Genomic DNA, 23,481 nt, shown 5'->3' on the forward strand with positions numbered 1-23,481 from the left:
TCATACCCAAGAAGACTCAAGGCTGTAATTGCTGCCAAAGTTGCTTCAACAAAGTGCTGAGTAAAGGGTCTGAATACTTATGTAAATGTGATATTTTTAAATTTTGGGGGGGTATTGTGTATAGATTGATTGAAAAATGATCATATTTAATTCATTTTAGAATCAGGCTGTAACGTAACAAAATGTGGAAGAAGTTAAGGGGTCTGAATACTTTCCGAATGCACTGCCTAAATACTTAAGCAATGGCCCTAAAAACTGTCTGGGGGACTGACAAACGACCATTGTTTTAAAGGGCCCAGAAGTGTTTTCGGGTGAACTTCCCCTTTAAGGACTTCCCCTATGACTAAGATAGTACGGGGTAAATCTACAGACAAAACGCAGAAGTGACCCCCTCTCTGGTTCACTGTAAAATGAAAGTAGTCTACACCACACCACTCTCAGTCTCACAGAGGACGGCATGCAGGAAAAGACATGATTGTGGTACGTAAATATGAATAATATCAACTAATTATCATCAAAGTCATTGTGGTGTCCCAATTGGCACCCTATTCAACTTCATGGTTCAACTTCACATACTGAAAGTGTCACTGTAAATGTTGACAGTTATTTAAGATGACCATTTTATGAAAGTGATTGTGTTCTCCTGTGTCAACCCCCTTGTTGTGATCTTTGATTTCCTTCCCTTGCTGATCTACAGTGAGGGAAAAAAGTATTTGATCCCCTGCTGATTTTGTACGTTTGCCCACTGACAAAGAAATGCTCAGTCTATAATTTTAATGGTAGGTTTATTTGAACAGTGAGAGACAGAATAACAACAACAAAAATCCAGAAAAACGCATGTCAAAAATATTATAAATTGATTTGCATTTTAATGAGGGAAATAAGTATTTGACCCCCTCTCAATCAGAAAGATTTCTGGCTCCCAGGTGTCTTTTATACAGGTAACGAGGTGAGATTAGGAGCACACTCTTAAAGGGAGTGCTCCTAATCTCAGTTTGTTACCTGTATAAAAGACACCTGTCCACAGAAGCAATCAATCAATCAGATTCCAAACTCTCCACCATGGCCAAGACCAAAGAGCTCTCCAAGGATGTCAGGGACAAGATTGTAGACCTACACAAGGCTGGAATGGGCTACAAGACCATCGCCAAGCAGCTTGGTGAGAAGGTGACAACAGTTGGTGCGATTATTTGCAAATGGAAGAAACACAAAAGAACTGTCAATCTTCCTCGGCCTGGGGCTCCATGCAAGATCTCACCTCATGGAGTTGCAATGATCATGAGAACGGTGAGGAATCAGCCCAGAACTACACGGGAGGATCTTGTCAATGATCTCAAGGCAGCTGGGACCATAGTCACCAAGAAAACAATTGGTAACAGATTACGCCGTGAAGGACTGAAATCCTGCAGCGCCCGCAAGGTCCCCCTGCTCAAGAAAGCACATTTACAAGCCCGTCTGAAGTTTGCCAATGAACATCTGAATGATTCTGAGGAGAACTGGGTGAAAGTGTTGTGGTCAGATGAGACCAAAATCGAGGTCTTTGGCATCAACTCAACTCGCCGTGTTTGGAGGAGGAGGAATGCTGCCTATGACCCCAAGAACACCATCCCCACCGTCAAACATGGAGGTGGAAACATTATGCTTTGGGGGTGTTTTTCTGCTAAGGGGACAGGACAACTTCACCGCATCAAAGGGACGATGGACGGGGCCATGTACCGTCAAATCTTGGGTGAGAACGTCCTTCCCTCAGCCAGGGCATTGGAAATGGGTCATGAATGGGTATTCCAGCATGACAATGACCCAAAACACACGGCCAAGGCAACAAAGGAGTGGCTCAAGAAGCAGCACATTAAGGTCCTGGAGTGGCCTAGCCTGTGTCCAGACCTTAATCCCATAGAAAATCTGTGGAGGGAGCTGAAGGTTCGAGTTGTCAAACGTCAGGCTCGAAACCTTAATGACTTGGAGAAGATCTGCAAAGAGGAGTGGGACAAAATCCCTCCTGAGATGTGTGCAAACCTGGTGGCCAACTACAAGAAACATCTGACCTCTGTGATTGCCAACAAGGGTTTTGCCACCAAGTACTATGTCATGTTTTCCAGAGGGGTCAAATACTTATTTCCCTCATTAAAATGCAAATCAATTTATAAAAATTTTTACATGCATTTTTCTGGATTTTGTTGTTGTTATTCTGTCTCTCACTGTTCAAATAAACCTACCATTAAAATTATAGACTGATCATGTCTTTGTCAGTGGGCAAACGTACAAAATCAGCAGGGGATCAAATACTTTTTTCCCTCACTGTATCTAGCATTTCAATTTCAAGCATAGCAGAGGCCATTTTCTCCACTAAGAGCTACACTGAACAAAAATATAAAAGCAACTTGCAACAATTTCAAAGATTTTACTGTTACAGTTCTTATAAGGAAATCAGTCAACTGAAATGAATTAATTAGGCCCTAATCTATGGATTTCACATGACTGGGAATACAGATATGCATCTGTTGGTCACAGATACCTTAAAAAAACGGTAGGGGTGTGGATCAGAAAACCAGTCAGTATCTGGTGTGACCACTATTTGCCTCATGCAGCACGACACATCTCTTCCGCATAGAGTTGATTCATGATGTTGATTGTGGCCTGTGTAATGTTGTCCCACTCCTTTTCAATGGCTGTGCAAAGTTTCTGGATATTGGTGGGAACTGAAACGCGCTGTCGTACACGTAGATCCAGAGCATCCCATCCATGCTCAATGGGTGACGTGTCTGGTGAGTATACAGGCCATGGAAGAACTGGGACATTTTCAGCTTCCAGTAATTGTGTACAGATCCTTGCGACATTGGGCCATGCATTATCATGCTGAAACATGAGGTGGTGGCGGCAGATGAATGGCACGACAATGGGCCTCAGGATCTCGTCATGGTATCTCTGTGCATTCAAATTGCCATCGATAAAATGCAATGGTGTTTGTTGTCCATAGCTTATGCCTGCCCATACCATAACCCCACTGGCACCATGGGGCACTCTGTTCACAACGTTGACATCAGCAAACCGCTCTCCCACACAACGCTATACACGCTGTCTACCATCTGCCTGGTACAGTTGAAACTGGGATTAATCCGTGAAGAGCAGACTTCTCCAGTGTGCCAGTGGCCATAGAAGGTGAGCATTTGCCCACTGAAGTCGGTTAAGATGTCAAACTACAGTCAGGTCAAGACCCTGGTGAGGACGACGAGCATGCATATGAGCTTCCCTGAGACGATATCTGACAGTTTGTGCAGAAATTATTTGGTTGTGCAAACCCACAGTTTCATCAGCTGTCCGGGTGGCTGGTCTCAGACGATCCCGCAGGTGAAGAAGCCGGATGTGGAGGCCCTGGGCTGGCGTGGTCTGCCGTTGTGAGGCCGGTTGGATATACTGCCAAATTCTCTAAAATGACATTGGAGGTGGCTTATGTTAGAAAAATGAACATTCAATTCTCTGGCAACAGCTCTGGTGGGCATTCCTGCAGTCAGCATGCCAATTGCACGCGCCCTCAAAACTTGACATCTGTGGCATTGTGTTGTGTGACATAACTGCACATTTTAGAGTGGCCTTTTATTGTCCCCAGCACAAGGGCACCTGTGTAATGATCATGCTGTTTAATCAGCTTGTTGATATGCCACACCTGTCAGGTGGATGGATTATCTTGGCAAAGGAGAAATTCTCACTAGCAGGGATGTAAACAATTTTGAGAGAAATATGCTTTTTGTGCATATGGAACATTTCTGGGATCTTTTATTTCAGCTCATGAAACATGGGACCAACACTTTACATGTTGCATTTATATTTTTGTTCAGTGTAAAAGTAACAAGTACTGGTGATTCATAAGAAGAATAGCTTATATTTAACATTTTCATCAATGTTCTTGTCGTTAACGAAGTCAAGACTTCGACCAGTCGTTCCCCCAAAGCCTTCTAACCTCAAAGCCTTGGGGCCAAACATCCCAAACAACTTCCAGACCAAGAACCAGAACCAGAACCAACCCCCATCAGGGGACAGGAGCCAGTGGAGGAAACAACATCAACTACTGGAGGGGAAGGTGAAGAGGATTGTGCGTCAGTTCAGCAGCCAGGAGAATGAGGTGATGGGGCAGGCAGGGCTAGGGACAGGAACAGGGGCAGGGGCAGAGACAGTAACAGGGGCAAAGCAGGGAGACAGTGGGGTGGTATGGTGGACAAGGACAGAGGCAGGACAGCAGGCAGACAGTGACAGGGGACAGACAGGGGCCGGGCAGGCCGACTATGAAGCTATAATAATGAGCCCTTCTGTGGAACTCAGCCTCATACCACCTCCAGTACCACTGAGAAAGCCACGTTCTGGCCCTCAAACACAACCTACAGCACAACCTACAGCACAGAGTCATGCCGTGCCCCTGGGGCAGGAGACAGACCACCATCAGAGCACCCTCCTCACACCTGGACATGGACAAGAAAACAGATCAGGTAAGCCAAGTCACATCTCTTAACCTCAGAACGTTCCTTTGTAAGATGATTAGGAGTCATCACTATTTTCTGACAAAGAATACATGAAAAAGGGTGCGGTTTTGCGCATGTAGGAACAGAGAAAACCTTGTGGTATACTGATGTTCCTATATATCTATGTCCATATGTCTGTGAGGAAGAGAAAGAGTAAAAGCTATCACGTCTCTAAGGTACAGAATCTGTTTTATGTTCCAATTAGCAGTGGTGGGAAAAGTACCCAATTCTCACCCAGTAAAATACTACTTGAGTAAAAGTCTAAAAGTATTTGGTTTTAAATATACTTAAGTATCAAAAGTAAATGTAACTGCTAAAATATACTTAAGTATCAAAAGTACAAGTAAAAGTATGAATAATTTAAAATTCCTTATATTAAGCAAACCAGACGGCAGAATTTTTTACTTTTTTATTTATTTACGGATAGCCAGGGTCACACTCCAACACTCAGACATAAGTGTTTAGTGAGTCCGCCAGATCAGTGGCAGTAGGGATGACCAGGGATGTTCTCTTGATAAGTGTGCAAATTTGACGATTTTCTGTCCTGCTAAGCATTCAAAATGTAACGAGTAATTTTGGGTGTCAGGGGAAAATGTATGGAGTAAAAAGTACATGATTTTCTTTAGGAATGTAGTGAAGTAAAAGTAAAAGTTGTCAAAAATATAAATAGTAAAGTACAGATACCCCCCAAAAAATATTTAAGTAGTACTTTAAAGTATTTTTACTTAAGTACTTTACACCACTGTCAATTTGTCTCTCGTGACAGACTGTTACATAAATGTAAAAATCGAGTAGCAGGAGATTTGGTTCTAGGTGCTGAGATTAGGTTCACATGGAACCTTTAATATTATAATGTTGCACTAAGTAAGTAACAAATTAACAAACAAGCACAGTGTATTTCACACTCATATGTACAACACAATATCACACATTCTCTTTCAGCTCCCGATGGTAGTGATGTGGATGAAGCGCCTGTGTGTGTTACCATGGAGAGCAGCCAAACCCCAGGCTCGGCAGCGCCCCCTTGTGGTCACCATGGCAACAGGACACAGTGCCAGTGCATCTGTCACCTGAGGAGAACTGGCATGAAGTTAGTCTGGGTTCCTCTGGAGGAAGAGGAAGAGGAGGACTACGTAGAAGTGATAGGGGATGAAGAGAAAGAAAAACGAGGGAATGAGGACCAGAAGAGAGAGAGGACAGAGGAGAATGAAGAGATGTTGGGATCTTTCGGAGCAGAGGAGCGAGGGGGTAAAAGTCAGACAGGGTGCCAGACAGAGACAGCTGCTGTGTTCAGTGAGCTCAGAGAGGTCAGAGTTCACGAGGTCAGCGAGAATAATAGCCAGAGATCCATCTCTTCAAAACATAACACATCATCCATAACACAGCAGCACAGATCAAACACAAAGCAGACTAAACCCCCTCAAAACAACACTGAGACAGATGAGGATGAGGTTACATACGAGGCCATTCCCATGATTGACAGGAAAGAACCACCCCCACGCCCGATGAAACTTCCACTGACACACAAGATGAAGCATCCCTCTACTCAGAAGGATCATCTCCAGAGAACCTTGTCCACTTCCTCTCTCTCTGGCCTACTAACCTCAATTTCAAAGTCAGACATCCAGAAGAGTACCCCTCCCCCCCAGACTCCTCCCTCCATCTCCCACGGCAACCCCCATCAGCCAATCCTGCGACCTCTACCTCCACTTCCTGTTTTACATGATCTCCGCCTACTCCCCTGCCCCATCATGCCCCACCCTCCTCAACTCAGACCTCAGATGCCAGTGAAACCTCTTCCACCTAACCCTGAGCCCAGTGGCCCTAGCTGTCCCAGGCGACACTCATCCACAGGTGGGTAGAGGTAGAACTCATAGAAATGGATTCTATGGTTGATTTGGTTATGAATCTAGTGATTCTATTTCTATGGGGAAAAAACTCACAATTCAATAATGTATCAATGGAGAAAAATTAGAAAACAGAGAAATCACCACTTTCTTTCCCTCCCAGATGCTGATGTTGGGGATGACTGGGTGACTGTAGACGAAGAGGAGGGAGAGGAGTAAGTCTGCTCTGCCAGTGGCAACTCTCAACATACATTCCAACACAAACACCAAAAATGTGTTTACATCTGTGTTATGAATCATCTCAAACGTCATAAAAGTTTGATAAACATGGTTTACCTTCAGTTTGTGCTTGAAGGAGTCACAGACAGCATTGTGTTGTTGTTTCCACAGGCCACAGGAACAGGCAGATAGTCCCAGGAGGATCTCCTCAGACTGGGGACCTTTGAGGGTGGACGGTACAGACTCTCTCTGTTTTGTTTTATTTCTGATATTACAACACGGAGACAATATACACTGAGTATACCAAACATTAGGAACACCTTCCTAATACTGAGTTAACCTGTCTCATCACCTTAATCTACACTGATTGAAGCAGATTTAACAAGTGACATCAATAAGGGGTCATAGCTTTCACCTGGATTCACCTGGTCAGTCTATGTAATGCAAAGAGCAGGTGTTCTTAATGTTTTCTATACTCTGTGTATCTTTTTATCTCTCCTCTCTCTCCTTGACCCTGAATATCTCTCCCTGGCCCTCTCTCTCTTTCTCTTCCCCTCCCTCCCCCTCCCCCCCACACTCTCAGAACCTCTGTACCAGATCTACCAGGCTAAGACCATCAAGGAGGCGATCCGGCTCCAGAGCATCAGCCGGAGTGCCAGCAGGGCCACCGTGGACCACCATGTGAGGCTTGGGGGCGGTGGGTCCTTAGGGGCCCCTAAGGGCCTGTCCTCCAGGGCCAGGAAGGGCCCTGCAGAGGTCAGTCTCAGTAAATAATTAGAGTGCTCAACTCTAAATCCACTTCTGTAAACAAGCAAAAAGGGTGCTTTGAACCAAAAACCAATCACATAAAAATGAAAAAGGCCAGCACTCTAAAATGATTTGTAGTTGAAGCTTTGTGTTTCTTTTCTTCGACTCCGCGGAGGTCACACTGTGGCAGGAGCTGCCGGTGGTCAGAGACAGTGGGATCCTGGAGACACTCAGTCCAGAGGAGCTGCAGAGACAGGAGGTGAGAGGAGGATGGGAGGGGAGGAGGGGCAGAGGGAAGGAGAGAGGGAGGGGCAGGGGGAGGAGGGGAAGGGAAAGAAGAAGGGTGGATATGTGGGGATGAGAGGAGGGGATGAGGAAAGGAGGGGGGAGAGAGAGGAGTCAGTTGTATTTTCATTTACATTATACCAGTCCTTTATCGTACCAAATTCCTATCTGAAACATTTCCTTAACAGTTCAACAATTTCATTAATGTTTTTTCTGTCAGAGCATGTTTGAAGTATTGACATCGGAAGCCTCGTACCTCCACTCACTGAACGTTCTCACTGATCACTTCCTGATGTGTCGTGACCTTGACGACACACTGGTTATCCACGACAAGAAGACCCTCTTCTCCAACATACTCCATGTATACGAGGTCAGCCAGAGGTAAATGTTGTCTGGAAAACAAACAGACAAATGGAGGAAGAGTGGATAGAGGAAGGGAGGGATGAGAGAGAGGGGATGGAAGGAGAGGGACGGAGTGGATGGAAGGAGAGTGGATGGAGGAAGGGAGGGATGGAAAGAGAGTGGATGAGAAAGAAGGAATGGAGAGAGAGGGGATGGAGGGAGAGGGAATAGAAGGAGAGAGATATAAAAAGAGGGGATGGAGGGAGAGGGAATGGAGGGAGAGGGGATGGAGAAGGGATGGTAGAGGGGTCTGTAAAGAAAGAGAGTTCAAACCTACAGTGGGGGAAAAAAGTATTTAGTCAGCCAGCAATTGTGCAAGTTCTCCCACTTAAAAAGATGAGAGAGGCCTGTAATTTTCATCATAGGTACACGTCAACTATGACAGACAAATTGAGATTTTTTTTCTCCAGAAAATCACATTGTAGGATTTTTTATGAATTTATTTGCAAATTATGGTGGAAAATAAGTATTTGGTCACCTACAAACAAGCAAGATTTCTGGCTCTCACAGACCTGTAACTTCTTCTTTAAGAGGCTCCTCTGTCCTCCACTCGTTATCTGTATTAATGGACCTGTTTGAACTTGTTATCAGTATAAAAGACACCTGTCCACAACCTCAAACAGTCACACTCCAAACTCCACTATGGCCAAGACCAAAGAGCTGTCAAAGGACACCAGAAACAAAATTGTAGACCTGCACCAGGCTGGGAAGACTGAATCTGCAATAGGTAAGCAGCTTGGTTTGAAGAAATCAACTGTGGGAGCAATTATTAGGAAATGGAAGACATACAAGACCACGGATAATCTCCCTCGATCTGGGGCTCCACGCAAGATCTCACCCCGTGGGGTCAAAATGATCACAAGAACGGTGAGCAAAAATCCCAGAACCACACGGGAGGACCTAGTGAATGACCTGCAGAGAGCTGGGACCAAAGTAACAAAGCCTACCATCAGTAACACACTATGCCGCCAGGGACTCAAATCCTGCAGTGCCAGACGTGTCCCCCTGCTTAAGCCAGTACATGTCCAGGCCCGTCTGAAATTTGCTAGAGTGCATTTGGATGATCCAGAAGAGGATTGGGAGAATGTCATATGGTCAGATGAAACCAAAATAGAACTTTTTGGTAAAAACTCAACTCGTCGTGTTTGGAGGACAAAGAATGCTGAGTTGCATCCAAAGAACACCATACCTACTGTGAAGCATGGGGGTGGAAACATCATGCTTGGGGCTGTTTTTCTGCAAAGGACGACTGATCCGTGTAAAGGAAAGAATGAATGGGGCCATGTATCGTGAGATTTTGAGTGAAAACCTCCTTCCATCAGCAAGGGCATTGAAGATGAAACGTGGCTGGGTCTTTCAGCATGACAATGATCCCAAACACAGCGCCCGGGCAACGAAGGAGTGGCTTCGTAAGAAGCATTTCAAGGTCCTGGAGTGGCCTAGCCAGTCTCCAGATCTCAACCCCATAGAAAATCTTTGGAGGGAGTTGAAAGTCCGTGTTGCCCAGGCGACAGCCCCAAAACATCACTGCTCTAGAGGAGATCTGCATGGAGGAATGGGCCAAAATACCAGCAACAGTGTCATGAGCCCTCTCACTCCACCGGGTTACCACCTTAATTTGTTTCCACTATCTTCCACTCTGCTCACCTCCCTCTCTCTACTCAGCCTAACTAGCTCCACCTGTCCCTGCTCTGCTCGGCTCTAATTACTCTGCCAGCTGCGCTGCATTACCCACTAACCTCTCCCAGTATTTAAGGCCCTGTCTTTCAGCTCTCCGGTGTCAGATCGTCTGCAAAGCTCACACCCGGAACCTGTTTGCTCGCGCTTCTGGCTCACCCTGGTTTTGTGACCCCGGACCTGCCTGTTTTTTGGATACTCTTCTGCCTCAGGAGATCCAGACCTGCTTCTGCCATTACGACTCCTGACTACTCTTCAATCCCGGTAACTCTGACCAGCCTTCTGCCTTGCTACTACGTATTTTGGATTTCCCTTGAACTGTACTGCTGCCTGGTTTCATTCCGCCCTGTTGTGTCTGTGTCTCCCCCCCCCCCAGGACTTCTGGACCACCCACCACCGGCTTCATAGGACGCATCGCTGCCACTGGGGGGCACAGACCCAGCGCATTGGACGGGATCCCTGTTACCCCTGGAGCCTTCATTCACTCCCTACTTCCCTTTTCCCTTACGTTTAATAAACTTTCTGGTGTGACGCAATTGTGGTCCCCTGGTCGTCTGTCTGAATCGTGACAGTACGATCTGACCATTATGGACTCAGCGCACACTTTCCCGACATGGAAACCGATGAGCATGAGCAGCAGTTCCAGCAGCAGCAACAACAACTCGCCATGATCATTCAACTCCTCACCAACCTTACCCCAGCCAGTCTGCCCACCAGCCCAGCCCCCGAGTTACCTGCCCCGGTCATTGCAGCCGCTGCTCCGGAACCCAAGATTGGAAACCCCGAGCGGTTCAACGGCGATTCAACCCAGGTCCGGCCATTCCTGACTAGCTGCCGACTTCAGTTCTCCTTGCAGCCAAGGACCTTCGCCACGGAGGGGCTAAAGTTGGGTATGCCATCACTCACCTGACGGGCCGAGCTCGACTCTGGGGAACAGCAGAGTTCGAACGTCAAACCCCCGCATGTGCAACCTTCGACCTGTTTGCTGAGGAGATGCTGAAGGTGTTTGACCTGGATTCACCCACCGCAGAGGCGTCTCGTGAACTGTTCAGTATTCGACAAGGCAGACGTACAGTCGCAGACCATTCCATCGACTTCCGAACCCTGGCTAGACGTAGTTCTTGGAACACACCATCGTTGGTGGACGCGTTCTTCCATAGTTTGGCTGACTATATCAAGGACGAGTTGGTCTCCCATGAACTGCCTTCCACTCTTGATGAAGCCATCGCACTGACTGTCAGGATCGACAGAAGGATACAGACCCGTCGTGCCGTGAGAGGGGGCGCCAAGGTCCACCTACTACCGGCATTCGGAGAGATCCGACTGGGCTCCTGTCATCTACTGCCACTCACCCAGGTCAGCTTGATCAGTCTGAGCCTATGGAGATTGGGCGAGCCTCCCTCACTCCTGCAGAGCGCCAGCGCCGCTTCACCTCAAACCTCTGCCTCTATTGTGGAGGTGATGGACATCGTGTGGTAACCTGCCCTTTAAAGGGCCGAAGCTCACCGGGCGTAGGGGGAGTCCGGTTGAGTTCAATGACCATCCAGTCCTCCGACCGCAAACCCCCTGCTGCAAGTTCACCTCCGCCTCTCTGACTCAACTCACACCCTGGCTGCTCTGGTGGATTCTGGCGCCGAAGCCAACATAATGGACATCAAGCTGGCACGCCAACTGGGACTGGAGAACCTCCGTTTGACACCTCCTATTCCTGCCCGGGCACTGGACGGACACTTACTCGGATCGGTCACTCATGTCACGGCCCCGGTCTCGATGGGTCTGTCCGGAAACCATCAAGAAACTATCCAGTTTCACCTGCTCCCCTCTCCAGGCCAACCCCTCATCCTGGGTTACCCATGGCTCCGCCGGCACAACCCTCAGCTCGACTGGGTGACCGGGGTGATCAGGGAGTGGGGAGAGGACTGCCACCGAACCTGCCTGCTTGCTGCCGCACTACCCCCTCGGCCAGTACCTACTAACTCCGCTCCTGACCTCTCCAATGTCCCAGAATGCTACCATGGTCTCAGAGAGGTGTTTAACAAAGCAAGAGCCACATCTCTGCCCCCCTCACCGACCGTACGACTGTGCCATCGACCTCCTCCCTGGAACAGCTCCTCCAAGGGGTCGTCTTTATTCGTTGTCTGCTCCTGAAAGAAAGTCCATGGAGGACTACATCAATGGCTCTCTGTCCGCAGGATTAATCCGTTCATCTTCATCTCCTGCTGGTGCTGGCTTCTTCTTTGTGGGGAAGAAGGACGGATCTCTTCGCCCCTGCATCGACTACAGGGGACTCAACGACATCACAGTGAAAAACCGTTACCCTCTGCCTCTGCTCACCTCTGCTTTTGAGTTGCTCCAGGGAGCCACTGTTTTTACCAAGTTGGATCTCAGAAACGCTTACCACCTAGTGCGGATCCGGGGAGGGAGATGAATGGAAAACCGCATTCAATACACCAACAGGCCACTACGAGTATCTGGTTATGCCTTTTGGCCTCACCAATGCTCCTGCTGTGTTCCAGGCTCTAGTGAATGATGTACTGCGGGACATGTTAAACAAGTTTGTCTTCGTTTACCTGGATGACATCTTAATTTACTCCAGAAACCTGTCTGAACACACCCGCCATGTCCAGCAAGTCCTTCATCGTCTTCTGGAGAATTCCCTCACGCCAAGGCAGAGAAATGTGAGTTTCACGTCAAGACAGTGGCCTTCCTGGGGTACATAGTGGCAGAAGGAAGTATCCAAATGGATCCTGCCAAAGTATCAGCAGTCACTTCATGGCCAGTTCCGGAGAACAGAAAGAAGCTGCAACAGTTTCTGGGGTTTGCTAACTTCTATAGGAAGTTTATCCGGAACTACAGTACCGTTGCTGCCCCTCTCACTGCTCTAACCAGCACCAAGCAACCCTTCACCTGGACCCCAGCAGCCGACAAAGCCTTCAGTACCCTCAAGGTGAGGTTCACCTCCGCTCCCATCCTCCAGATGCCTGATGTGGACCGGCAATTCATTGTGGAGGTGGACGCCTCGGATGTGGGAGTTGGTGCTGTGATTTCTCAGTGGGCTGCGGAGGATAGGAAGCTCCATCCCTGTGCCTTTTTCTCACGTCGGTTGTCCCCCTCTGAGTGCAATTACGACATAGGGAACCGTGAGCTGCTGGCTGTGAAGCTTGCCTTGGAGGAGTGGCGTCACTGGCTGGAGGGGTCCACCATTCCATTTCTCGTTTGGACCGATCATAAGAACTTGGAGTACATCCGCACGGCCAAACGGTTGAACTCCAGGCAGTCCCGCTGGGCCCTGTTCTTCACCAGGTTTAATTTCACTCTGTCATACCGGCCTGGATCACGCAACACCAAGCCAGACGCCCTCTCCCGTCAATTCCAGAAGGATGACAACCCCTCCAAGGATCCTGTGTCGATTCTGCCAAGTCCCTGCATCGTTGCAGCTCTGACCTGGGCTGTTGAGGAACAGGTGCTGGAGGCTCTCCGTAACCAGCCAGGTCCCAGCACTTGCCCAGCTGACCGCCTTTTTTGTCCCCGAAGACCTGAGGTCCCAGGTCATTCAGTGGGGACATGACTCCCGCCTAGCTTGTCACCCTGGCTCCACCCGCACTTACAACCTGCTCGCCCAGAGGTTCTGGTGGCCCTCTCTGAGGAAGGATGTACGGGAATTCGTCCAAGCCTGCCCCATCTGCAACCAACACAAGTCGTCCTGCCAGCCCCCCAGCCGGATTGCTGCAGCCCCTGCCTGTGCCCAGACGTCCCTGGTCTCACATCGCCCTTGACTTTGTCACGGGGCTGCCCCCTTCAAGTGGCATGACCGTCATTCTCACCATCGTTGACCGTTTCAGCAAGATGGCACACTTCATTCCCCTCCCCAAGCTCCCAACCGCCAAGGAGACCGCCCAGGTGGTCCTGGAACACGTCTTCCGGATCCACGGACTGCCAAGGGATGTTGTTTCTGACCGTGGTCCACAATTCTCCTCCGCTTTTTGGAAGGAGTTCTGTCACCTGCTGGGAGCCACAGTCAGTCTGACTTCCGGATTCCATCCCCAATCCAATGGGCAGTCAGAGCGGGCTAATCAGGAGCTCGAGAAGGCACTGCGATGCATGACTTCACGCAACCCCCACTCCTGGTCGCAGCAATTGACATGGGTGGAGTACGCACACAATTCTCTGACCTGCTCTGCCATCGGTATGTCCCCTTTCCAATGTGTTTATGGATACCAGCCTCCTCTATTTGCCAGCCAGGAGGAGGAGGTTACTTGCCCATCTGCACTTGCTTTTGCCCGTCGATGTCGCCGCACCTGGTCACAAGCCCGAGCCACACTCCTCAGGTCCGTTGCCAGCTACACTACCGGGGCCAACCGTCGGAGAATTCCTGCTCCCACCTACCATGTTGGTCAAAGGGTGTGGTTGTCATCGAAGAACCTGCCACTCAGGGTGGAGTCGCAGAAGCTGGCACCTCGGTTCATTGGCCCATTCCCTATCATAAGAGTGATTAGCCCAACTGCTGTCCGGCTCCAACTGCCTAATTCCCTGAGGGTGCACCCCACTTTCCATGTGTCTAAGATTAAGCCCATCCATGAGAGTCCGCTGGTCCCTGCTGCGCCTGGTCCTCCTCCTCCACGGCTCGTCGATGGTGGCCTGGTTTACACCGTCCGCCGCCTGCTTCGGTCCAGACGGAGGGGTAGGGGTCTCCAGTACCTCATTGACTGGGAGGGCTATGGACCTGAGGAAAGGACCTGGGTGCCAGCTAGTCGGATTGTGGATAGGACTCTCATCACCGCTTTCCACCAACGGCATCCTGATCAACCTGCAATCCGTAGGGGCCGCCCCAGAGGGGTCCCTAACCGTCCGGCCCGCTCGGCTTCCTGTCCTGTGCCTGATCCTGTCTCGGGACCTGTCCCATCTCCCGACCACGGCCCTCCGGCTTCCTCCGAGGATGAGGACGTTCACTCGGACCGTTCGGAGGAGTTCTAGCCCTCCTCCGGCTCCCCTCCTCCCGCCCGGCGTGGTGTTGCTCTTGGGACTTCTGGGGCCGTCCCTTGGGGGGTTCTGTCATGAGCCCTCTCACTCCACCGGGTTACCACCTTAATTTGTTTCCACTATCTTCCACTCTGCTCACCTCCCTCTCTCTACTCAGCCTAACTAGCTCCACCTGTCCCTGCTCTGCTCGGCTCTAATTACTCTGCCAGCTGCGCTGCATTACCCACTAACCTCTCCCAGTATTTAAGGCCCTGTCTTTCAGCTCTCCGGTGTCAGATCGTCTGCAAAGCTCACACCCGGAACCTGTTTGCTCGCGCTTCTGGCTCACCCTGGTTTTGTGACCCCGGACCTGCCTGTTTTTTGGATACTCTTCTGCCTCAGGAGATCCAGACCTGCTTCTGCCATTACGACTCCTGACTACTCTTCAATCCCGGTAACTCTGACCAGCCTTCTGCCTTGCTACTACGTATTTTGGATTTCCCTTGAACTGTACTGCTGCCTGGTTTCATTCCGCCCTGTTGTGTCTGTGTCTCCCCCCCAGGACTTCTGGACCACCCACCACCGGCTTCATAGGACGCATCGCTGCCACTGGGGGGGGCACAGACCCAGCGCATTGGACGGGATCCCTGTTACCCCTGGAGCCTTCATTCACTCCCTACTTCCCTTTTCCCTTACGTTTAATAAACTTTCTGGTGTGACACAATTGTGGTCCCCTGGTCGTCTGTCTGAATCGTGACAAACAGTGTGTGAAAACCTTGTGAAGACTTACAGAAAACGTTTGACCTGTGTCATTGCCAACAAAGGGTATATAACAAAGTATTGAGAAACTTTTGTTATTGACCAAATACTTATTTTCCACCATAATTATCAAATACATTCATTAAAAATCTTACAATGTGATTTTCTGGAAAAAAAATTCTCATTTTGTCTGTCATAGTTGACGTGTACCTATGATGAAAATGACAGGCCTATCTCATCTTTTTAAGTGGGAGAACTTGCACAATTGGTGGCTGACTAAATACTTTTTTTCCCCACTGTACCTAAGTTGAAACATCCCTCACTCTCAAATTCTTCTCACAGGTTCATGAATGATCTTCTGAATAGGATCGATGAGAACATTCTGATAACTGATGTGTGTGATATCATCCACCAATACGCTCTGTACGACTTCTCAGTCTACATTGATTACATCCGTAACCAGGGTTACCAGGAGAGGGCCTACAGCTCCCTCATGTGAGTAAATAAGTTCACCCACCACACCTTATAAGACCCAATGTACTTATGGATTGTGTGCTTCTGAGTTTTGAAATAAATATATATATACAGTGAGGGAAAAAAGTATTTGATCCCCTGCTGATTTTGTACGTTTGCCCACTGACAAAGAAATGATCAGTCTATAATTTTAATGGTAGGTTTATTTGAACAGTGAGAGACAGAATAACAACAAAAAAATCCAGAAAAACGCATGTCAAAAATATTATAAATGGATTTGCATTTTAATGAGGGAAATAAGTATTTGACCCCCTCTCAATCAGAAAGATTTCTGGCTCCCAGGTGTCTTTTATACAGGTAACGAGCTGAGATTAGGAGCACACTCTTAAAGGGAGTGCTCCTAATCTCAGCTTGTTACCTGTATAAAAGACACCTGTCCACAGAAGCAATCAATCAATCAGATTCCAAACTCTCCACCATGGCCAAGACCAAAGAGCTCTCCAAGGATGTCAGGGACAAGATTGTAGACCTACACAAGGCTGGAATGGGCTACAAGACCATCGCCAAGCAGCTTGGTGAAAAGGTGACAACAGTTGGTACGATTATTCGCAAATGGAAGAAACACAAAATAACTGTCAATCTCCTTCGGCCTGGGGCTCCATGCAAGATCTCACCTCGTGGAGTTGCAATGATCATGAGAACGGTGAGGAATCAGCCCAGAACTACATGGGAGGATCTTGTCAATGATCTCAAGGCAGCTGGGACCATAGTCACCAAGAAAACAATTGGTAACACACTACGCCGTGAAGGACTGAAATCCTGCAGCGCCCGCAAGGTCCCCCTGCTCAAGAAAGCACATACACAGGCCCGTCTGAAGTTTGCCAATGAACATCTGAATGATTCAGAAGAGAACTGGGTGAAAGTGTTGTGGTCAGATGAGACCAAAATCGAGGTCTTTGGCATCAACTCAACTCGCCGTGTTTGGAGGAGGAGGAATGCTGCCTATGACCCCAAGAACACCATCCCCACCGTCAAACATGGAGTTGGAAACATTATGCTTTGGGGGTGTTTTTCTGCTAAGGGGACAGGACAACTTCACCGCATCAAAGGGACGATGGACGGGGCCATGTATCGTCAAATCTTGGGTGAGAACCTCCTTCCCTCAGCCAGGGCATTGAAAATGGGTCATGGATGGGTATTCCAGCATGACAATGACCCAAAACACACGGCCAAGGCAACAAAGGAGTTGCTCAAGAAGAAGCACATTAAGGTCCTGGAGTGGCCTAGCCAGTCTCCAGACCTTAATCCCATGGAAATTCTGTGGAGGGAGCTGAAGGTTTGAGTTACCAAACGTCAGCCTCGAAACCTTAATGAATTGGAGAAGATCTGCAAAGAGGAGTGGGACAAAATCCCTCCTGAGATGTGTGCAAACCTGGTGGCCAACTACAAGAAACGTCTGACCTCTGTGATTACCAACAAGGGTTTTGCCACCAAGTACTAAGTAATGTTTTGCAGAGGGGTCAAATACTTATTTCCCTCATTAAAATGCAAATCAATTCATAACATTTTTGACATGCGTTTTTCTGGATTTTTTTGTTGTTATTCTGTCTCTCACTGTTCAAATAAACCTACCATTAAAATTATAGACTGATCATGTCTTTATCAGTGGGCAAACATACAAAATCAGCAGGGGATCAAATACTTTTTTCCCTCACTGTATTTATATAAGACTATTGGGCAAAACATAACCCAAAACAAACTGCAAATGCATCCAACAAGTTTGTAGAGTCACAAGCTTGATGTAGTCATTGCATGCAAGGAATATGGGACAAAATACTAACTTTTTAGTAATTTCATATACTATAAGAGAATTTGTCAAAATACTTATTCAAATGGGGGGGGGGGTTGGCTAGATACATAACGTGCTTTCTAAACGGTAAAACATACAACCTTATGTACTGTCACCTCATATGAAACATTTTATCTTCACTATTATGTATTTGGACAGTGAAGCAAAAATGATTTGGCTCTATACTCCAGCATATTTTTTTTTTTTTATCAAATGTTTTTATTGTTATTGGTAAAACAAGTACACATGGACAAAGAAACAAACGACAAGACGGAACAAGACAAAGATTTCCCCTCCCACCCCCCTCCCACAGGACTTTTGGGCTGCTGTTAATCCAGCCAGCCAAATAGGTCGCTGCTTGAGAGACAGGTCCAAAGTAGTGTCATCATTTAACAGTCAAATAGATGGTGAACATGGTACATTTGTACCCATTATGTCAGAGAGACAGGATGAACACATCTCCAGAAACATATAACCTCTGGGCATTCCCAAACCATTTGAAAACATTTGCCAGGAGCCCCCTGAGGGCACAGTGAGCAATTTGGGGATTGTTGTGCAGTAAGTTCTATGGGCAAAATTTTTGATGATTGGGGTTTCTTGAAGCAATTGATATATTGGACCAAACTCTAGTCCAATTTCCAATTGATTACAGTAGTACGCATGGTACGCATGGATTGGTACGCATGGATTGGTCTTTCTTCCATGAAGCGTGGGAAGGGATTGGTTTGTGGGTCATTTTTATTAACAGGCAATGTAATTTAGAAATAATTCCCTGTGTACTGAATAAACAATTTGTGAATTGGATGTATAAAGCATTCTTGCCCCCATAGGCAGGCAAAGCAGAACAGAGCTGTAAGTAAAATAAAAAGGAAGTGCCAGGTAGGTTAAATTGTTTCAGGAGGTCTTGGAATGCATGGAGACAGTAGCCTTCAGTAATGTCTGAGACCATTGAGGAAAAGAGATATGTTTTCCAACCAGGTGCCAGACTGAAATAAGTTGTGAAATGATAGGGCCAAAATTGAGTTTGCAGTGTTGACAATTGGGAGGTTTTGGCCATCTGCACATTTTCCCCACTGAATGGTAGAGAATTTAATACGAACGAGTTCCTCTTCCAAATGAATTTGGCAAACATTAAATGTAGCCTATCCCAATATACTGGACCTGTAAAAGTTGATTCTTGTCAATATATTCATTTGAATTATCGAGTCTTGAGCCTGGAATGAGTTTGGGATTTACTCCCATCTTTCCACATCAGACTCTATGCTTCTTAAGATGGTATTGAAGTTGTTTTTGACTATTGATTGGAAATAAGGATAGATTTATATAAACAGTTAGTGGAAATGCTGTACTCTGGGAATGTTTAGAGGCAGCTGTGAATTACACATTGCCTAGTTCAGGGGTAATAGAGCAGATTTTGTCCAGTTGTTTTTATATCCAGATATAAAGCTGTAGTTATTAAAAATGCTGAAAAGGTTAGATAATGACCGAGGTGCATTGCCAACATAGAGCAGTTTATCATCTGCATATAGAGATACAGTATGTGGTGGTCTGTGCCAAGTACAGTAATGGGATCATAATGTTGTGACCGTCGGACCACTTGCACAAGCGGTTCTAGGGATAAAGCAAAGAGCAGAGGACTCAACTGGCAACCTTGGCAACTAGATCTGCATATGTTGAACTGGGATGAGCATATTTTTCCGGCTAGTACCATGGCAGTAGGATTGGCATAAAGGACTTGGATCATGGATATGAATTGTTCACCAATTCCCATACGTCGTAGGACGAGACATAACAATTCCCATTATACGCACTTTTTCTGCGTCCAATGACAATATAGCTGATGGAGAGTCAGTATTTATAGACCTATAAAAAGCAAGCGAAATTAGCGCAGTACTCACGTCTCTATTGAAGGAGCTCTTATTAATGAAATAATGAATCATGTCTAGAAGTAGTTGACCTCAAATTGGCCAGAATTATAAAAAGAACTGGGATTTCCCGATATTTGTATTTGTATATGTATTTATTATGGATCCCATTAGCTGCTGCCAATGCTTTCCTGGGGTCCAGCAAAATTAAGGCAGTTATACATTTTAAAAACATTACAATACATTCATAACAGATTTCATAACATATTAAGTGTGTGCCCTAGGGCCTCTACTCTACTACCACTTATCAATAACACAGAATCCATGTGTACATGTGTATAGTGTGTATGTTATCGTGTGTTTGTATGCATGTGTCTATGTTTGTGTTGCTTCACAGTCCACGTTGTTCCATAAGGTGTATTTTTATCTGTTTTTTAAATCTAATTTTACTGCTGGCATGAGTTACTTGATGTGGAATAGAGTAGTCATGGCTCTATATAGTACTGTGCGCCTCCCATGGTCTGTTCTGGACTTGGGGACTGTGAAGAGACCTCTGGTGGCATGTCTTGTGGGGTATGCGTGGGTGTCAGTAGTTCAAACAGACAGCTCGGTGCATTCAACATGTCAATACCTCTCACAAATACAAGTAGTGATGAAGTCAGTCCTCCTCCACTATGAGCCAGGAGAGATTGACATGCATATTATTAATGTTAGCTCTCTGTGTACATCCAAGGGCCAGCCCTGCTGCCCTGTTCTGAGCCAATTGCAATTTTCCTAAGTCCCTCTTTGTGGCACCTGACCACACGACTGAACAGTAGTCCAGGTGCGACAAAACTAGGGCCTGTAGGACCTTCCTTGTTGATAGTGCTGTTAAGAATGCAGAGCAGCGCTTTATTATGGACAGACTTCTCCCCATCCTAGCCACTGTTGTATTAATATGTTTTGACCATGACAGTTTGCAATCCAGGGTTACTCCAAGCAGTTTAGTCTCCTCAACTTGCTCAATTACACATTATTCATTACGATATTTAGTTGAGGTTTAGGGTTTAGTGAATGATTTGTCCCAAATACAATGCTTTTAGTTTTACAAATATTTAGCACTAACTTATTCCTTGCCACCCATTCTGAACCTAACTGCAGCTCTTTGTGTTGCTGTCATTTCAGTTGCTGTGGTAGCTGACATGTATAGTATTGTCATCCGCATCCATCGACACACTGGCTTTACTTAAAGCCAGTGGCATGTCATTAGTAAAGATAGAAAAAAGTAAGGGGCCTAGACAGCTGTCCTGGGGAATTCCTGATTCTACCTGGATTTTGTTGTTTGGATTGCTTATTTTAGTTCAAATAAGAGTAATAGGGAGTAGCAGTTGCCTCTATTGTTGCAGGAGCGAGCATCAGGGTGAAGCTGTGGCAGTTGCAAGTCACGGACAAAGGAGTTACATTTATCGTTATCATGTGTCTCAGATCTATATAAATTACCATAGAAGTCCCGGAATGTTGAATGTATTAATACTTGGTCAAAGTGTATGATGCCATCCATTGATTTAATTGACGTTATATTTTAAAAGTTTTGGTTGGCACGTAGTCTCTGAAACTGAGATTCTGCCCAGTGTCTATGTGATTAATGGTTATTTTCTGATAATCTACTGATCAAGAATAGCTTGTGGAGAGATGTCAGAGTGCATTTTTGTTTCTAGTGGTGATAATTTGAATTCCAAATCAGTAATTTTGCATTGTTTAAATTAGATTAATATAAGGTAGAGTATGAGCTAATAAAAACTTTGACCGCATCCCACAGTATGAGGACCCTGAACAGTCTTTGTTTATATCAATTAATTCAGATAATTGCTCCTCCATCTAAGACATGAGCTGCTGATTGTACCAAGAGAGGCTTTGCATAAAATACCATTGTGGTCGGATAAAGCAGTGGGTAATATTCTAACATTTTGAATGTTATCAAACAGATCTTTAGAATAAAAAATATAGTTGATTCTTGAGGTGTCTCAATTAATAAAAAGAGAAATCTCTGGCTGTAGGATTAAGAGCGCCAGAGGTCAATAACTGCAATTTCATCAGCCCAGCACCATAGCGCCATAGTTGATAGTCATTGGTCTCTCACCTCTGTTAGTCCGGTTCTATGATGCACATGATCCCATACAGCTTTAAAATCACCACCAATAATCAGTCTGAAATCAGACAATTCTAGCAAAATATTTGTTAATGAGCCATGAAAGTTTTTCTCAAATGTGTTTGGTGCATTGACTGACACCAGAGCAATCTTATGTATATTGATTGTAGTTTTGATAAAAGGTATTATACCCTCAGTCATTACCTACACCTAAGTTAGTGAATTGTAAATTCTGCTTTGCTACAATAATTTCCCCTCTTGTTATTTGTTGTTGCCGAGTCAATTCACATCTTTCTGTAACAGATGAGACTCCTGAATAAATGCAATATCTACATTTTTCCTTCTCAATTAAACTAAGTAGCTATCCTGCTTGCGAGGCATGTTTCATCTGTCTACATTCCAAGACAGCAGTGTGAAATGATTCATAAAACATATCTAAAAGACACAACATCAATGGAATTAGATAAGGTGCTACAGTTTAATGACCTGTTGGGAAATCCTGTCCCTTCCCCTAGTCCCTACACAAACCCTGAGGTAGACACAGTGACAAGACATTCCACCGACAAGTACCCACAAAAAAACACAGAGAACAACACAACAACAACAACCCATTACCCACCTTCTGAAAAAAATGAAAAAAAGCTGGCAGAGATAAAGTCCCCACTCGACCACTCCCACCCCAAAAAATGATGTCCGTGATCATTGTGAGATCGCATGGTGTAAGAATGAATGCAATCAATTGATTATTGAATGTTATCGATGGACACAGCTTTGTAGAACCAAAACATACACAGCCTGCCTCTGCTCAACTCTCAAACTCAAGAAGAATCGTTTCGGTGGCTACTGCAGTTAGCGAATGATAGCTAGGTTATTGGGCAAATCTCCCTCGTGGCAGTCAAGCAATTGCATTCCACCAAGATTCGTTCACAATTTAGTCTGGTTGCTGCAGCAACTAGACCTCATTTCAAAGGTGTCAATAAATGAACTTATTTGTATACCTAGCAATCCCAAATGTACATTGTTTGAAGCACAGTTTTATACGTTTCTGTCACAGATGACAGCTCCAATAAGCCCCCTATGGTGAACGAGAGGCTTGTAGAATCATGATTATTTTGTTTTTAGTTCATCGGTCCTGCGTGCTCTGGGTATTAAAGCCGGTTTATGGTCATTCCGGATCTGCATTGGTCGTACAGCATTTACTGCAGAAGTCAGGGCATTCATACTTCTTGCGCTTTGCAGAGCAGAGTTGTTGTGAAGGAAGTTGTCAAGGAAGTGAGTGTGTTTATACAGGACCTCCCGCCCCCACCTACCGTCAACCAATAATGTAAACGCGGAGCTATATGGAGCCCTCCGCATTGTTACAACATTTTGGAGTGGTACGATTTGGCCTCCGCAAGACTATGGAGGCTCCAAAATTGCATCACATCCTCCGTACAGAGCCTCTGAATCAAAATTCCAGATCAAGCATAAATCGTCCTTTACTGACTCAAATGAACGGAATGAGTCGAAAGATTCAGTCGAAAAGATCAGTCAGTAAAAAGAGCCGACCTTCCCATCACTATTCGTTAACCCACCAATCCACTTTGTAGGCAGACCAACAACCCGTTTGCGTTGGTGATGCGGAGGCTGGAGGAGTCTCCTATGTGTCGTCGTCTTCCCTTCACCTCCTTTCTGCTCCTTCCTTTCCAGAGGATCACACGCATCAAGATCCTCGTACAGGTCAGTGGCTGCATCTCTCCAACCCAGAATCATCACA

The 23,481-nt window shown here is 46.3% G+C and overlaps 1 protein-coding gene across 2 annotated transcripts in view; it reads left to right on the forward strand.

Annotated features, from left to right (window-relative positions):
• Window positions 1-300: 300 nt before the first annotated feature.
• LOC123492200 (rho guanine nucleotide exchange factor 15-like) overlaps window positions 301-23,481 on the forward strand; it is a 48,994-nt gene continuing 25,813 nt past the window's right edge. For both annotated transcript variants that reach the window (XM_045224513.1, XM_045224514.1), the window contains exons 1-10: window positions 301-480; window positions 3,920-4,481; window positions 5,457-6,368; window positions 6,525-6,576; window positions 6,752-6,816; window positions 7,164-7,336; window positions 7,503-7,586; window positions 7,833-7,993; window positions 15,752-15,904; window positions 23,315-23,444. In XM_045224513.1, the coding sequence (XP_045080448.1) occupies window positions 472-480; window positions 3,920-4,481; window positions 5,457-6,368; window positions 6,525-6,576; window positions 6,752-6,816; window positions 7,164-7,336; window positions 7,503-7,586; window positions 7,833-7,993; window positions 15,752-15,904; window positions 23,315-23,444 (2,301 nt within the window). In that variant the 5' untranslated portion in view covers window positions 301-471. The remainder of the gene's footprint in view (window positions 481-3,919; window positions 4,482-5,456; window positions 6,369-6,524; window positions 6,577-6,751; window positions 6,817-7,163; window positions 7,337-7,502; window positions 7,587-7,832; window positions 7,994-15,751; window positions 15,905-23,314; window positions 23,445-23,481) is intronic.

The sequence above is a fragment of the Coregonus clupeaformis genome, chromosome 13, assembly GCF_020615455.1.
Source record: "Coregonus clupeaformis isolate EN_2021a chromosome 13, ASM2061545v1, whole genome shotgun sequence".
Classification (NCBI taxonomy): Eukaryota; Metazoa; Chordata; class Actinopteri; order Salmoniformes; family Salmonidae; genus Coregonus; species Coregonus clupeaformis.